We start from the raw sequence: 18438 nt of genomic DNA, 5'->3' as shown, positions 1-18438 counted from the left end.
GTTGGTCTTGAACTCTAAACAACTGTCCTTTAAAAGATTCCCATATGCCAGATGTGGATTTACCTTCAAATAACCACCCCCAATCTACATTCCCCAGTTCCTGCCTAATATTCTGGTAGTTATCCTTCTCCGAGTTTAATACTTTCACCTGAAGACTTCTCTTGTCCTTATCCACAATGAATTTAAAACATACAGAATTATGGTCACTGTCCCAAACATGCCACTGAAACTACAATTACTTGACCAAGCTCATTCCTTAAAACCAGTCTCATAAAGCCCCTTCCCTGGTTGGGCTATTTTACATATTGTTTCACAAAACCATTCTGGACCCACTTAACAATCTCGCCACCACTCACCACCCATCCAAGCTGCTACCACTAAGTGAGTTCTAGACAATTTTGGGGAAGTTAAAATCCCCCACCACAACAACCGGGTTGCTTTTACATTTCCCATAATCTGTCCACATATCTGTTTCTCTATTGGGAGGCCTGTAGTACAATCCCATCAAAATGATTGCACTCTTCCTATTTCTAAGCCTTGTGGCCTTGTGGCCTTGCTGCATGAGCCATCCAAGGTGTCCTCCCTTAGTACATCTGTGATATTCTCCCTAATCATTTACACACCTCTCCCACCTCTTTTACATCTCTCTCTATCTTGCCTGAAACATTTAAATCCTGAAATGTTAAGCTGACAATATTGTTCCTCTGCCAACTAAATTTCCGTGATATCTACAAGATCATACGTATTAATTCAAGCTCTAAGTTCATATGCCTTACCAGTCATTCACTCCTCACATTAAAAGAAATATACCTCAGATCAATAGTCCTGCTGTTCCGTAATGTGTCCCCTGTCTGTTCTTCCTCTTAGTCTTACTCACCTTAGTTTCTGACTTCTTCTCGGTCGTGTGACTTGCTGATCAACTGCTCTGGATTAAACCACACTGGTTTAAACCCTCCTGAGTGGTACTAGCAAACCTTCCTGTCAAGATATTGGTCCGCCTCCAGCTTAGGTGCAACTCCTCCTTCTTTTCCAGGTCCCACCAGCCCCAGAAGACATTCCAATGATTTACATATCTGAAGACCTTCCTTTTACATCACCTCTTTGGCCATGCATTTAACTTTACTATCTTCCTATTCTTAGCCTCACTGACACATGGCGCAGGAAGTAATCCTGAGATTACAATCCTAGAGGTCCTGCTTTTCAACTTCCCATCTAACTGCCTGAACTCTTCTGCCTCATCTCTCTTTCTGCCTGTATTGTTTACACAAATATGTACCACAACCTCTGGCTGCTCACCTTCCCCTTTCAGAATACTCTGTGCCCACTCAGAAGCATCCTTAACCCTGGTACCAGGAAGACAACACACCATCCTGGAATCTTGCTCTCGGCCACAGAAACATCAATCTATACCTCTGACTATAGCGTTTTTGATCACTGTGGCTCACTTAAACATTGACCGTCCCTGCTGTACAACAATGCCAGTCGTGGTACCACTGATCTGGCTGCTGCTTTCCCCTGAGAAGCCTTCCCTATATCTAAAATAGAAAGCCTGTTTGAGAGGGGAATGGCCACAGGGGACTCCTGCACTGTCTGCCTATCTTCCTTGTGGTCACCGAACTCTTCTCTATCTGTGCAGCCCTTACTGGTGGTGTAATCAGCTCAGTAACCCTGCTATCCACAACATTCTCAGCCTCATGGATGTTCCATAGTGAGTCCACCCCGAGCTCCAGGCTCTCCATGAAGCAAATCAGGAGCTGCAGCTGAACACACTTTCCCTCTTTCTAACTGTGAAGTGCTTGCTTCTGATTTCACATTGATTTTCAGAGTGTTCCATTTATTAACTTTCCAAATTGTCATTGTTTGCTTTTGTAGGTTGAATGGATCGATACACTCAAGCTGTAATGCCTCTTTTATACATTTGGATGTTTGTTAGACTCCATCTGTCTCTTGATTGTCGTTTTGTTCAACTTAAAGGAGGTGAAATTTTTCTTGGGTGATTGTGGGCATAGATCAACATCCCTACTTATGTATGTCCCATATTGACTTCAAGGTCAATTTATGTCTCAGATTTGAGTTATGATATACTATAATGAGCAAGATGCTATGTCAAGCAGTTCTTTTGATATTTCAGCCAAAACTCTTAATGAAATCTAATAATTCAGCACACTAAATACCAACTACAACTTGTTTCCCACAAAGACTTTTTTTTGCCTTTTAATGTACAAATAACATGGGTTGCAATGACTTTAAGGTTAAGCAGACACTCTAATGTAATGATATTATTCTAATGGGCAACAAATGAGACAGCTGTCATTAGACAGTGGTGAACAATTGACAGAAACTAATCATTTTATAAAGCTAAAGTTCATCTTTTAGTCCATCAACTGAGTTATCTGTCCTATTTGATTTTTCATCACGTTTCTGTAAAAGGAATAATAAAGACATTAAGATCCTTGTCTGTAAATTAGATCATTATATATTAGAATATGAAACTTTATTATTTTGGTTGGGATTTTCCTCTTTGATCCTGTCTAAAACCAGTGGAGTGAAGACTAAAGGATAGCTTTGGGTGATGATGTCAGCTTTCACCTCAGAGAGCTGACTAAGGATTTATTTCTCTCTTTCTGTCTGGGATGGTTGCTAGTTTTTTTTTAGATTAGATTACTTTACAGCGTGGAAACAGGCCCTTCGGCCCAACAAGTCCACACCGCCCTGCCGAAGCGTAACCAACCCATACACCTACATCTACATCTACATCTACCCCTTACCTAACACTATGGGCAATTGAGCATGGCCAATTCACCTGACCTGCACATTTTTGGACTGTGGGAGGAAACCGGAGCACCCGGAGGAAACCCACGCAGACACAGGGAGAACGTGCAAACTCCACACAGTCAGTCGCCTGAGGCGGGAATTGAACCCGGGTCTCCGGCGCTGTGAGGCAGCAGTGCTAACCACTGTGCCACTGTGCCGCCCACAAGTTCTTTCTGCCTTGACTACATACCCTAGTTGCTGCCAGATGTTTTGTTTACTTGGTGCTGCCACTTCCTCAGGCCATCATGAAGAAGCTGGACGAGATGCTGGAAATGGATCTGACGTGTTCAGAATGTTCCAAAGTGTTTTGCGGTTAGTGAAGTCCTTTTAGAGTGTGGTCACTGTTGTAATGTAGGAAATGCAACTATTTGTGCACTGTAAAATTCCTCAAGCAACAGTGAGAATAATGAGCAGTTATGAGTTTGGTTGAGGGACAAAAATTTGTTTGGATACAGAGGATTGGAGATAGTCCTGTGGAATCTATTCATCCATCTAAGAGGACAGCTTAAAGATTTGCATCAAATATGGAACATCCAAAGATGTACAGGCTAGGCAGATCAGCCATGTTAAATTGCTCCATAGTGTCCAGGGATGTTCTGGTTAGATGGATTGATCATGGGAAATGTAGGCTTACTGGGATAGGGTGGGATGCTTTTCAGAGGATTGGTGCAGATTTGATGGGCCAAATGGCCTCTTTTCGCCCTGTAGGGATTCTATGGTTCTATGAAAGTGTCTGACTCCGTAGCATTCCCTCAGTCATGTGCTGCTCAAGTCTTTGAAGTGGAATTTGAATTCATAACTATCTGACATGGAAATACTTTTTTTTTAAAAAAGAGAGCTAATCAAATTAATTAAAATGATATAAAGCCTGATGTGTAAATATATATAAAAATCACTTCTAACTGTATTGCGAGGCAGTATATTGGTAAAATATAAGCAAAATATTGTCGATGGTAGAGATCTGAAATAAAATCAGAAAAGTTCTGGAGAAACTCAGCAGATCTGGGAGCATCTGGGATAGAGACACTGGGCTAATTTTAGGTGTATGTGACAATTAATTTTTTTAAGAAGTCATATTAGAGTTAGTGTTAACCTCTGTTTTCTCTCCAAAGACACTGCCAAACCTGTTGAGTCTCTCCAGAACTTTCTGTTTTTATTGTTATTGTATGTTCAACTTTCAGCTTTGAACACTCTTAAATAAAATGAACTGTTCCTGGCATAATTGTAAACCATACCTTTGATTTTCCTTGTTTATCCAAAAATTTAGAAAATGCTTCGAGAGTCTGAGCACTGGTGTAGTGTACAATCTGTGTGAAAGGAAGTGTTAAACATTAGCACCGCAATGAAGGCAAAACATTAGAAAACAAAGGATCCTGAAGATAACAAACCTTTCTATCTGATCCAGGGGAAAAATACTTGAAACTTGGATACTCCTCAATTATAACTGAATCAATGTCATTCGCAGTGATGTCTACCTTAGCAATAACAATATTTTCAGAGTCCTTATATTTCTCCCCCAGTTGATCCCAGATAAAATTAATTTGCTTGCATCTTTGTGACCATGGAGCACCTTTAAGGTAAAAAAAGAATGTTATTAAGTTAAATTATATTATAATATGCAGGAGAGGAGGTGTTTTAGCAATACAGCTTCTATTAATTTCACTTTCTACTAGTTGAAGAAATGGTTTCCTGAGCATGGAATAGAGTAAAGTAATGTTGGTTGCCCTTTGTGGTTTAGTTGCTGAACACAATACATAAGTAAGCTACCCTGTGGAATATCTTGGTCTGTATTGAGTTAGCTAATCTCAATTAGGATGCTAACGCTATCCAATAATTCACTGGAAGTCCACATCTGAGAGCCATGAAGGAGGACAACACGTGGCGTTGTCTCAGTCGGCCAATTATTCTGTTGCTCTATATCATACTTGCATTTGGGTGAGGTTCTGGATGGTAACTGTTACCAATGAAAAGTTGATATTGTAGGAGAAAGCCCATGAGAATGAAAGAAAAAAAATGCTTATCATGGATTTGAAATCAAGAATTCCTTGACTAACTGGAAGTATATTCAAATGGGAAAAAATGCAGCTTGACCAGGAGCTCAAAACTGGGATTAGTGCATTATAGGTTTGTTACACACCCATCAGTTTACCTTTCCATTGACTTTAAACATTTGTAGCGGATGGCTGATTCATCACCACTGTTTTATACCACAATGCATCAAAGACAAGATAGGACACATCAACGATTTAGCTCAATATATTGTCATTAACTGTGTCTAGACTGTGTTTATAGACAGCTCTCAATCACTCATTGATGTTTTGTAAAAGAATAGTAATACTATGTGGATACAACTAGTTCTTACAAAATACTTACAAAACAGCACAAAGACACCTTTTGAGGTATTGAATACAACTTCATCAAAGTTTGATCCAACCAGTACTTTGACAGGATTCTTGTTCCAATCTTCTGGAAGATCTTCACTGTGCTGTTGAGGCTGATGTATAAAGTAAGAATATTATTGGATAGCTCTCTCATAATTCAGTACTGCACAAAGGCTAGTAACTCCCTTCATTTTCCCCGACCACTGATATTTAAGGTTATAGAAAATGGAAGCTAGCTCCTGGACTTTCCTGCTGCACCCCTTACAGAGTATCCAAATTGGATTGGAGGTAATCTCACATTTCAGTCAAGTCAACACCCATACCCATGAGAGAAGGACACAAGCTCACTGTGTTTGAGAATCGGTGTAAATTCCTCCCTCTTGTTGAGAAAATTTTCTAACTTTCTTGATAAACTTTCGCAAATTCATTATAATGCATTAAATTATTTTTATTTTAGTGTTTGTTTAATGCAGTGCCAGGAATAAGGTCAGCCATGATCTTGTTGAATGATAGAGCAGGCTTGAAGGGCCAGATGGCTTACTCCTGCTCCTAGTTCTTATGTCCTTATGTACACATTTATTCACTATGCTATCTGGAAGTGCAAGTTGAAGTCATGAATAACTAATCTAAAGGCAGCTGGTTAACTCGCCTCAGTTTGGAACATCCAGTTGTGGATTTCTGGCCAAGTTCTATAATGTGGAGCAACACTGTGCTAGAGAACAAATCAGGGTTTGAAATTCATTGGCTGGAGGTTGACATGGGATCATACACACAAGACAATGTGCAACAGGTGCCAGGCTTGAAGGAACATCATGTCAAGATGAGAATTGAGAAGGATCATCCATAGGTATCAACTGCTATGCTGGGAAGCCTGTAATTCTGATTTGTTTTGTCAATTAAGTCCAGAAAGTTGACATATCTATGTATGTTTTGTTCTCTTGAGAGGCAGATAACATTTTTTCAAGAGATGAATTTCCTAAATGACTATTGGAAATAACTGAAGGAGAAGTTTTCACTTTTTTAAACTCATTTTTTGAATGTTGGCATCTCTGGCTGACAAGTATGTATTGTCCATACCTAGTTGCCCTTGAGAAGGTGGTGGTGAGCTGATTTCTTGAACCATTGCAGTCCACCAGCTGTAGGTTCACCTACAATGCCCATTGGGAGGAAATCCCATGATTGTGATCCACCAAAGGATGAAGGAATGGCGTCATATTTCCAAGTCAGGCTGGTGAGTGGCTTGGAGGGGAAGTTGAAGGGGATGGTGTTTCCATATATCGGCTGCCTTGTCCTTCTAGATTAAAGTGGTTGCAGGTTTGGAAGGTGCTGTCAGAGGATCTTTGGTTAATTTCTGCAGCGCATCTTGCAGACAGTACACATTGCTGTTACTGAGCATCAGTGGTGGAAGGAGTGGACACTTGTGGATGTAGTGCCAATCAAGCGGGCTGCTTTGTCCTTGGATGGTGTCAAGCTTCCTGAGTATTATTGAAACTGCACCCATCCAGGCAAGTGTGGACTATTCCATCACACTCCTGACTTGTGCCTTGTAGATAATGGACAGGTTTTGGGGAGTTAGGAGGTGAATTACTTGCCTTTTTAAAACTTATACTGTAAAAAAATGAATTAAACTCAACATAATTCAAATATTCGTTAACCAGGAACTGATGCATCAAACAAAATAAAAGGAAGTTTCGAATTAATTAATTAGCAGAACATAAATATTGCAAATTATGCCTTGCTTTTGGTGGAAATAAAATTAAAGGATCAGTCACATAGTCACTTGCAGCTGTCCAGCAGATATTCAACTGTCTGTCAATCCAAGATGAAACTTTTGATGCCTTTCCACAATTATTCCACAGGCTCCAGGTTTTTGCAGTTACAACAATCACCTGAAAGGTACTCTTTGATTAATCCCCTTCTCCCTCAATTCAGAATTCCAGAGATTCCAGTCACCAGCCCCTTTAAATGGTTCAGTCAGCTTTGCTAAAACTGTTTCTCTTACAGACAGCTTTACTGCTCCCTATCATTTCTTGCAGAACAGACAAAGCCAGATCTTGGAGGCGTTTCAATTTTCTTCCTGCCTGCTCCTCAGTACCAACTGCATTACCCAGTGCATTACCATAGAAGGTGCTAAAACTAGCACTGGTACCTCAACAAGTTTCCAGTTGGGTATTCTCTGTGGCACCCTGAAATTACATAGGCACTTCCTGAACTGAGTTGTTTGTCTAGAGTTCCAATCACACCCTTTCTACATTTCTCATTCACTTGGGATTTATAGAGTCACACAGTCAAACAGCATGAAAACAGAGCCTTCTGTCCAACTCTTAAATGGACATTTTAAAACAGTTGTCCTGCAAAATGAAAACTGAAAGAGCTGCGGATGCTATAAATAAGAAACAAAAATAGCAATTGCTGGAAAAGCTGAACAGGTCTGGCAGCATCTGTGGAGAGAAATCAGAGTTAACATTTCAAGTCAAGTGACCGTTCCTCAGAATTGAGCTCGTTAACTCTGATTTCTCCCCACAGTTGCTGTCAGACCTGCTGAGCTTTTCCAGCAATTTCTATAATTGTCCCACCAAGTTCAGCATTCACAGCAATTTGTGCAGGTCATGTGAATTGAAACAGTGAAGTGCTCTTGTAGACTTAATTAAAACAGATAATTAACAGGAGATTGTACCTCAGGAAAAGTTGAGGCTGATATCCTGATTCAGCTGACAATTACAATCTGCTGGTTTAGCCATCAAATTCATAAACCTTCAATAAGTTCCGTTTTACTTGGATTAACAGTGCATGAGAACAGGGCATTGCATTGTTGTTTAAAGTACATCACCCAATATATTCTGTCATTTGGTGCATGCATTGCTTCCCATTACAGAAAAGAAGCTGCAATCAGTAAAATGCACTAAGTTCCAGGTAAAACATCTCTTCCCTTAAGTAACAATGGTGGTTATTGCCGATGCAACTCTTTGTTCTAGAATCATGGGCAGCATCATTCAGCAATGTTATTTCCTCTGCATACTGTATTTCCCTGCATGTAACATCAGCCAGATATGCCTGGGGAACCTCAGGCATCTATACAAAAAGCAGAGCTCTCACAATATCTAACTCCAATGATAGAATTTTACCAATCTCTGAAGAGTGAGAATTTAAAAAAATTGATTCTTGTTGTCAAGAAAAACAAATTCCATTTTTCTTCTTTCAACCACTAGATAAGAATCTCACTAGTAAGCAGTGACAACCTTATCATCCCATCATTATTTGATAATCTTGCCTTATTCCTACATAGTTCACGCAGAAACTTGAATGTCGGAGTAGTAATCTGACAGATGTAGCTCGCCAGTTGATCCTCTGGGCCTTCATGTTAATCTTCATTCACCAACATCGCATGGCACATTCCATGGGCGGTGACCACCTTCAGCCCATAACCACAGAAGTCAGTGCCAGCAAATACCAACCTTACCACTTCATCATGGATCTTGGACTAACGGAGAAGACACTTCATTACTGCGCCCAAGAGTTCACTGATATTTTACATTGTAATGTTCCTGCCAGGTCTCTGTGTGCAGGCACACATACCCAATCTCATGTTTCTGCATTGGAGGCATCTCGGGACTCTTGGCTTGCTCTCATGGTGCTCACTCATTTTATGCTGATTTGGGCATTCACAGAATCCCTGTCTTGTCTTGTTTATTAGGGTAGACACTCATTTTGTTTGCCAGTACTGAACTAGGAGTGGACATATTACTGTACAGCACCTACATCGATGTTACTATACAGCAGCTGTGTGCTCTATTGATGTCACAGCATGTATCAGCAGCTCACATAGAACAGTGCATTCCATCAAATGATCACATCTGAAAGCCTATGGGGAGTGCTTCTTTGTCAAAAAAAGGGCAAATGGGGGAGTTGCTATGGTCAGTTGGGGGTTTCCATCACCCACCACACTTAGTCAAAGGCATCTTCTGGTCTCAGTCCACATGGGTTGCACAGCAAACATCAAGGAAGGGTCATCAGGAAATAGTCCATTCTGTTTTGGGAAAGTGAGAAACCCAAGTATGGGAAATGGCACCATTACATAGAAAGACAGAGGGGTTAATGATTGTGAGTGAGGGGTTAATGATAGGGTGGGATTTGATATATTTGAGAGTATGAGGACTGTGGGAGGGAGTGTTTCACAAGGCATCACCACATTGGTGAAAAGAGAAATTGTGTGGGATGAAAGTAGCTTGAAGAGCTGTTAGTGGTAGTGCAGGAACATGAAGGGTGATGAAGTGTCCCACATGAATGATTAAGAAGTTCAGAAGGCAGCAAGGATTGGTAATTTGGGACATTGAGATGGATGGTAGCCATTGTGTGTTTGTGCTGTGGATAGATTAGATTCCCTACAGTGTGGAAACAGGCCCTTTGGCCCAACCAGTCCACACCGACCCTCCGAAGAGTAATCCACCCAGACCCATTTCTGACTAATGCACCTATCGCTATGGGCAATTTAGCATGGCCAATTCACGTAACCTGCACATCTTTGGATACTACTAAGAATGCTGAATCATTAGCCTCGGTGGGAGATTCATGCAATGGCAGGGTTATAGCGAGTGTGAGATAGTGGAGAGAAAAAAGTGACCTAATTCTTGTAGAGCACATGAGATCATTGACCTTCTTCCTACATTTCCTGTGTTGCTTCTCACTGCACTGACCTTGGGGAGGGGGGTGGGGGGGGGGGGGGGGGCGGTGGGGGAGGTGGAGGGTGGCAGCGGATGTTACCATGACTTCTTTTGGCAGTTCATAGGAAAAGCGACAGTCTTCCTTTCCACCACCAGGATCTCCAGTTCCCTGTCTGCAAGCTAGGATGCCAAATTCCTTTCCTCAGCCATCTCTACAGTAATGGTCAAGCAACAGACTTTGAATGGCAGTTCATAGCTTTCTCTACTTGAATTGGTGTGTAGCCCGGGATTAAACATGGTGCTAAAATGCCAAAAGGACACAGCACCAGCAATCAATTCTGACTCTATAATTTAATAAAAAGGGCACCGGGGAATCAAGACACATTATTAATGAGGTGAGCCATGTAAGATTGCAGGAGAAAGGTCAGGCCCATCGAGTGAATCCTTCCATGAAACTCCTCAAAAATACTCAGCCAAAAGATAGGAAGGCTCAGTTCCAGGTTTTATTTTTGGTCTTACTCCATTTAGAAACAGAATCTTTTGAGGAATGAACTGAAGGATTCCAACAACTCAATGATATGCAACAGTCCATATAGAACAGCACTATATCAGCTGCGTGAATCTTCAAGTTAGTACATAAACTGGATCACATTGCCAATAGCATTTAAATGAAAATGATGTGATTTAATGGAACCATAGAATTGAGCCATACAATAAACAATAGAAAATGACCGTGTTCACATTATACAGGTTCCTCCCCAGCGGAGGATAATAACACATATTGGCACAAAACAATGTCAATACCAAAGTACAGGAAAAGTGTCTCTCAGATCACTCTCAAGTGTATGCCATTTTGCATTTGTGACTGCTTCTGGACAAATGGGACTTTTCATTTTTTTGATGAGCACATCATGATGTTTGAAATTGTCACATGAATGTGGTCGGTGGAATGTATCTACTTGCGTTAGAGCTGCCAAGATCTCACACTGAATCCTGACACTGATACATTCACCAGCATGTCAAACATCAGCTCTCTGTGACATCAATAATGCAACAATGAATTGCAGACTGACTACTCCTTGCCAAGTTTCCTGTCATTGCCTGGAAAGAACCTGTCCTGTGTGGTTGCCAACTACAAGCTCATTAACACTAGGTCTGACCTTTAATGCACATTAACCCACATTTTTTTCCCCCAAAGGAAGTCTAGGAACATGAGAAAAAATGTACTTCAATAGCAATGTAGTAAAGCATTTCCAAACGTTCACACACAGCCACAAGTCTAGATTAGATCAAGGTAGCCCATTTAAGTGTTAAATTTGAACAGATATAATGTTTAATGAGACGCAAAGTTCCTTAAAGTATGTACTTTTGACAATGAATACCTCACACATTTGCTCTTAGTACTATTTAATTATACATTACATTTTGTAGAACAGTGATACCTTTTCTTTCCCATTAAGGTAAGCCTGGCAGAAACTTTTCACGTTTTCAGTTATGATTTGCTCTGCTTGCATTCTGTATCTCACATTGTCTGTTGTATTAATCAGGCGAACAGCAGGTACGTCCATGTCCCGAATCTGGAAAAACTCTCTCAAGCGGCCATTCATACTTTCATCAGTGTCAACTAAAATGAAGATTATCTGAGAAGTTTAGCAAAGAAAAACCATAAAAATCATAGGAAAATGATATTATTTACATTAAGAAAATGCATTTTAATTACAAATTAAGCTTGCTTCTCTTAGTTCATGTTAAAAATATAATATTGTATGCCCAGTTAATGACAAGGAAAATTCTGAATTAAAAAAATTATGTAGGTAATTGCTTTATTGTATCTAATAAACTAATTGAGTTCATACCCTGGTAATTAATTAGGATGCACTATGCATGCGTTGTAGAATAGCTTATACCATTATTCACAACGCTAATTGATTCCAGCTTTAATACATGATTGAAATTTGTCAAGTAATCCCATAATTTTCATTTGCCAGAGACAAAAAATATGTTGATGTTCCACCAAATGTTACAATTGAAGGGATGTCACTCCTAGGAGTTTGTATTTCTCGTCAATGTGTGACATGAAATAAAGCAGGTATTTGAATCTTGGCTTCCTGGCTCAGAGGAAGGATGACTATCACTGCTCCACAATCCAAGTGCATCTTAGTTGAGATACTTTAACTTAATTAACATGATTGTAATTAATTTGGATTTAATTGAGCTAAGTCAACTTTAATTATAACAAGATTACAAATTGATGTATCTGTTTCAATGTGATTTAACAATAACAGATTAAGATAAGGAGTATTCATCGTGTCTTGTTTGAAAATTGGATCATGAGGCTAAGTTTGCAGATAGAAAACAATATATTTGGTAGAGGATTGCTTTGTGCGGACTGTTTGTGAAAGTGCTTGAGGTGTAACATTATTAACTATTTTTTAATTGTACTTCTGCATGTAACATCATCCCATTTGACTGGAAGCCTGACTTCAAAGGAAACTGAGTGAATAAGAATTGTATGTTGGTACCAGTGTAATTCCAAAATTAGGATCAGATGAATCTAACTCTATGCAGAATGACATGCATTTAAATATATTTAAAAGTTCAATTCAAAGTGTAAAAAAAAAGCATGTGGGGGAGGAAGAAGGGAAGCAGATTGCTGCATTTGTGTAATGATTGAGAACTCAGACAAGTTTCTGTTGTTTCAAACAATACTTCAGGAGTAGTTAGAGGAAAGGATAAATTAAAGTCTTTGCAGATTCAATTTTCATAATGTAACCTTAGTGAAAGCTTGATTATGTCATATGTCATCTTGGGTATTTATAGTTGAACATAAATATATATTCAGCACCTGGAAGCTGTGGTTGGGATATGATAAAATGTCAATTTAGAGTCTGCGCCAGAATACAAGGGTATAATTAATCTAGCATGAAGATTGAGCTGGTATTAAGTAGTCGCACACTTCTGTAAATGCAAATTTCAGATTTAATTGCATTTTCCAAGGATTGATTGTTTTGAATAAGAAAAGCTACACTTAAAAACTCAGAACCATAAATTCACACCCAGATTTTAAAGAACTTTATTAATTTATTGCGTTTTTATTTCTTTAATTAAAGTTTTTAAAAAGTAATTAGTGGAGTAGATCAGGCAGAAGAGCAAACCTGAGCCCGGAGGTCAGCAGCAGCAGCTTTAAAGTTTTCATAAATCTCATTAAACTCTTTTGACGTCTTGTCTACGAATAGCAGAAGGTGACTGTCAATGCCAACATCAAAGATTTTGTTTGAAGTCTGAAAAATAATTTTTAGATACAGAATCTTTCAAAATAGCATCATTTAGAAATAAAAATGTAAATGAAATTATTATTCATCAGTTTCTACTTAGAACAGAATTCTAAAGCGCTCTGAATTTTGGGACTTTATTCTGAAGTCAACTTGTGGGCACTGTGGAAAATGTTAAAATTTGTACATTCATAATGTCCAAATATGACTAAATTCCAGTAGCTTTCATTGTGAGTTTAAAGCCTTTGTGCTGAGAAAGCATCATTAGTTTGATTCTGGTGTGACTTCCTGCAGGTTTTAGAAACAGCAACAAAAGTTTGGGAAAAAAAAATCAGCAGAATCACTCTAATCATTGTTCTAAAGAGCTGTTATTCAAATATTCAGTTATAATATTATTAATCGGAATACATACATACACACACTCCTTGAACTTTTGAAAAAGACACTTTGCAAAACCTGGCTACAACATCAACAATGTTACATTTGCAAAGAGCAGGCTGGAGTGAAATCGGTGGCCCTGACCTTTACCTTGAAAATGCCAAAAGAAGTCCAGAATCTCAAGCCCCACACCTGAACTTGGCACCTCTCATTTTTACTGGGGGGCATGGATTGGGGGAGAGGCTGTTGTTTATACTTGATCGACCATTTAAATGACCAGCCAACCTCAACTGAAATGGGATTTTGGAGTCCCTGGTGTGTGAAATGTGGAGTGTGGAGATTAGATCAGGTAAGAGCAGGCCTGTTCTCAGTGCATTTCTTGTGCATAGTCAGGGTATGTTTTTGAAGAAGTGAAGTACATCTGTGGATATGGTCCCAGGATACCTCAGTGGTGAAAGTCAGGGATCCTCTGAGTAGAGAGGGGTCCAGTATTCTTTGAAGGAGGAGAGGGGTATGGTAGGTGAGTAGGTACCCTTTGGTACTATTAACCGTGGAGAAGATGCATAAACCATTTGGAACTATCTAACTTGTTGAGCCCTATTGAGAAGCAATAATACTGTCAATCTGTCTAGATATGTCAAAATGTATATCTCTAGATGAGGTGCTCTTCTCAATAGAGTCGTCTGCAATTTAGAAGTAATAGGAATATGTTCCTCCTATTTGCATGAATATTTCTTTTTTCTCATAAATCCATGGAATATGATATCACTGGCTTGGCTAGCATTTGTTGGCTGTCCCTAATTTCCCCTGAGTATTGTCTTCCCAAACTAATGCATTCTTAGGGTGTAGGGACATCCAAAGTTCTATTAGAAAAAGAATTCCAGGAGTTTTGTCAATGACAATGAAGGAACAGTGATATAGTTCCAAGTCAGAATGGTGTGTGGCTTGGAGAGGTACTTGGTCATACCAACCATGGCCAGACTTATGTCACATGATTGGACTCCCAAACTATCATATCTATTGATGGACAGCTTTAATGGCTTATTGAATAGAAACATTTACTGAATAACGCATTAAGCAATTAAGTGAGAGTTTTTTTGGCATATTGTTTTAAGTACTTGAATGAAAAGTCTGTTTACGTAAGGGATTAGTTCAAGCAATTTCAGTGTAACATGTTTTCTTTGTATTGGTGAACCGTGCTTTTCTCAATAATAAAATTATCAACTCACTCCTATCGTTATTTTCTGTTCGGATGCCTTTGATTAATGCTCATGCTGGATAATAGATGAGTTGATGTAAAGAGGGAATATCAAAGTGTGGGGTGGGATCATATTTTACAGAAGAGCCATAAAGTTGTATGGAAATTCAATAGATAGAAAACTTAATGGTTTTGCATCTTAATGCACAAGATATTCAGAATAACATGGATGAACTGTAGGTATAAATCAGGATAAATGAACATGGTCTCATAGCCATTATGGATGGAAACATGGTTACAAAAGATCAAAACTGGGAACTTAAGATTCAGCAATATTTGACTTTTTGGGAAGTCAGGAAGATTGGAAAAGATGGTGAGGTAGCACTGTTAATAAGAAATAAATGAGGACAGTGTGAGATGACCTAGAGGTAAAAATAAGTTAAAGAAGACATTGATAGGTGTAGTGTACAGATTCCCAACAGGCCACTCTGTAGGAAAGACTATCAATCAACAAATAATAGAAGCAGGTAAAAAGAATAAAGTACAGTTATCTTCTGTATCCACTAGGGTTCCATTTCTGAGAACCCCCGCGAATGATGAAACTCACGAGTGTGGAGCTTATTTAAAAATAGGTTACAAATCACGGATATGCAATTTCTGACCATGAATGTTGATTTTTGTTGTTCCTTGGATGGGTGAATTCATGATTTGTGATTTCGCTGATACAGAGGATTAACTTCAATAACTATGGCCGACTTTCATCTTCATGTTGATTGGTCTAATCAAATTGGAAAGGGTAGCTGCAACAGCAAATTCATAGAGTGTATTAGGGATAGTTTCCTGGTGCAATATGCCATGAAACCAACCAGGGAGCAGGCTATATTGGATCTGAGGTTGGAGATTCGTTCGCTGAGCTTTCATGTTTTTCTGCAGATATTTCATCACCTCGCTAGGTGACATTGTCAGTGTGCCTCCAGTGAAGCATTGGTTGTCTGTCCCAGCTGGTATTTATGTGTTGTTGTTTTCTGATACTTCCAGTTCTGTATCTGAGTGGTTTGTATATGGGGTCCAGTTAAATATGTTTATTAATTGAGTTCTGACTGGAGTGCCAGGCTTCAAGGAATTCTCTAGCATGTCCCTTTTTCACCTGTGCTAGGATGGTTACATTGTCCCAGTTGAATCTTCATCCTTCATTGTCTGTGTGGGTGGAAATAAGAGAGTGCAGGTCGTGTCTGGCAGAGGCAAGTTGATAGCCGTGCACTCAGATGGTCAGTATGCTTCCTGTTTGTCTAAGTAGCGTTTTTCAGTCTTTGCAGAATATCTTGTAGATTACGTTCATCCTGTTGGATGTGGGTGTCGGGTCTTTAATGTTTATGAGGAACTGGTGAAAGGTGTTTACTGGTTTGTGGGCCAATATGATTCCCAGGGGTCCAAGTGGTCAGGCAGTCATTTCTGATTTGTCCTTGATTCACCAGCTCCTCACAAAAGTTAAAGTCCTGACACCCACATCCAACAGGATGAACATAATCTACAAGATACTGCAAGGTCTGTGAAAAACACTGCATAGACAAACAGGAAGAAAACTGACCATCTGAGTGCACGACCATCAACTCGCCACTGCCAGACACAACTTGCACTCTTTCATTTCCAACCACACAGACAATGAAGGACACAAATTCAACTGGGACAATGTAACCATCCTAGGATGGGTAAAATAGAAACATGCCAGAGAATTCCTTGAAGCCTGACACTCTAACCGGAACTCAATGAATACACACTCAATGGATCACATATACAAGCCACTCAGATACAGAACTGGAAATATCAGAAAACAGAGACAAATAAACACAAGATGGGGCAGACCACCACTGGAGGTGCACGGTGAGGTGATGCAACGCCTGCAGAAAAATGCATCAGCTCGGCGAATGAATCTGTGATCTCACCCAGAGCCCGAGCTACAAGTCTTTTCAAAAACTCTATCTGGTAATGGATAATGAGGCAACTTTAATAAATGATGTCAGAGTAATACATCCCATAGGAAGTAGTGATCATAACATAATAGCATTTAATATTCTGTTTGACAGTGAGAAACTTGGTTTGGAAGCAACTGTGTTTAATTTAAATAAAGGGAATTACAATAAAATGAGGATAGAGTCAGCTAAAGTGAATTGCTAGATAAATTAGCAGGATGGTAGTATGTAAGCAGTGGCTAATATTTAAACATGCAATCCGTGAATCTTATCAAAATTACATCCTAGTTTGAAGGAAAGATCCTAACAGAAGGAAAAACCAACCATGGCTAACCTAGGATGTTAAGGACAGTATGAAGTTGAAAGAAAAATTATATAACAAGGCATAAGTTAGTGATAGCTCCAAAGATTGTGATAAATTCACAATCCAACAAAAGAGAACTAAAAAGATAATAGAGAGAAAATAAACTATGAGGTCAAATTAACAAGATATATAAAAACTGACGATACAATCTTCTTTAAATATATAACAAGGAAGAAGGAGTTGAAAGTGATCCTTAGAAAATGAATCTGATTCTGGGGATCAAGGAAGTGGCAAAAAGTTAAACAGATATTTATGGTGGAAGCTACATCGAACATTCCATTAATGCTGAAGAATATGAGGTTGGAATTAAGTACCATCATTGTCACTGGAGAAATAGTGTTAAACAAACTAATGGGGGCTAAAGGCAGATAAGTCCCCTGACACTGATGGCATGCATCCTAGGATCCCAAAAGAGATGGCTACAGAAATAATGGATGGATTGGTTGTAATTTTCCAAAAATTGAATGATGGTGCAGACTCAACGGGCTGAACAGACTAATCCTGTTCTTGTTTCTTATGGTCTTATGGACAGAAAGGACCAAAGGGATAATGGTGCACATGGGATATGAAATATTATGGGGAAATAGGTAGATTGGTATGGGAGGGAAGAGAGGCCAATACGGTGAATACTTGGGCAAAAAGGACATGAGGAATAACTTTATCATGCAGAGGGTGGTGTATGTGCATGGAATGATCTGCTGGAGGAAGTGATGGAGGTAGGTACAACTACAACATTTGAATGAATATATGAATAGGAAGAGTTTAGTGGGAATATGGGCCAAATGCTGATCGATGGACTAAATGGACTAGATCAGATTAGGATGAATGGTCAGTGTGGATGAGTTGGACCAAATAATCTATTTTGGTGCCGTATGACTCTATGTTGGCATTGATGGGACATGGATAGTGAGGAGATTAGTGCAGAAGATAATTGACTGTTTAAATCTTAATTTTTAAACTTGGAATACAGTACTGTGGCATAGAAACAGAGAAAATAGAAGCAGGGTGAGGCCAATCAGTCCTTCAAACCTGCTCCATCATTCATTGTGATCATAGTTGATCATCTAACTGTGGCTTGTTACTACTTTTCCTCCATATCCTTTAATCACTCTAGTCAACTCCTTCTTGAAGTCATACAATGTTTGGGCCAAATATTAAAAGGTGTGGTGGCCACGAGGCAGTCTTTTTACCCAGCCCTCAAGTACCAGCAGTTTCTTGGACTCTTTGCAGGTGGCTTGGACTGACACCCAGTCTAGTAGGAGAAATTGAGTACTGCAGATGCTGGAGATTAGAGTCAGGAGTGTGGTGCTGGAAAAGCACAGCAGGTCAGGCAGCATCGAGGAGCAGGAAAATCGAAGTTTTGGGCAAAAGCCCTTCATCAGGAAACCAGTCTAGCATCC

At 39.4% G+C, this 18438-nt stretch overlaps 1 protein-coding gene across 1 annotated transcript in view; it reads right to left on the bottom strand.

Annotated features, from left to right (window-relative positions):
- Positions 1-2226: 2226 nt before the first annotated feature.
- Positions 2227-18438, bottom strand: part of LOC140464798 (protein disulfide-isomerase-like) — a 41509-nt gene continuing 25297 nt past the window's right edge. The window contains exons 6-11 of the mRNA XM_072560285.1: positions 13012-13137; positions 11299-11496; positions 5188-5308; positions 4203-4384; positions 4050-4121; positions 2227-2421 (exon numbers count right to left, since the gene is read on the bottom strand). Coding sequence (XP_072416386.1) covers positions 2359-2421; positions 4050-4121; positions 4203-4384; positions 5188-5308; positions 11299-11496; positions 13012-13137 — 762 coding nt within the window. The 3' untranslated portion in view covers positions 2227-2358. The remainder of the gene's footprint in view (positions 2422-4049; positions 4122-4202; positions 4385-5187; positions 5309-11298; positions 11497-13011; positions 13138-18438) is intronic.

The sequence above is a fragment of the Chiloscyllium punctatum genome, chromosome 40 (assembly GCF_047496795.1).
Source record: "Chiloscyllium punctatum isolate Juve2018m chromosome 40, sChiPun1.3, whole genome shotgun sequence".
NCBI classification, from domain to species: domain Eukaryota; kingdom Metazoa; phylum Chordata; class Chondrichthyes; order Orectolobiformes; family Hemiscylliidae; genus Chiloscyllium; species Chiloscyllium punctatum.
The sequence above is the reverse complement of the archived record's forward strand: the minus strand, read 5'-3'. Positions and strand labels throughout refer to the sequence as shown.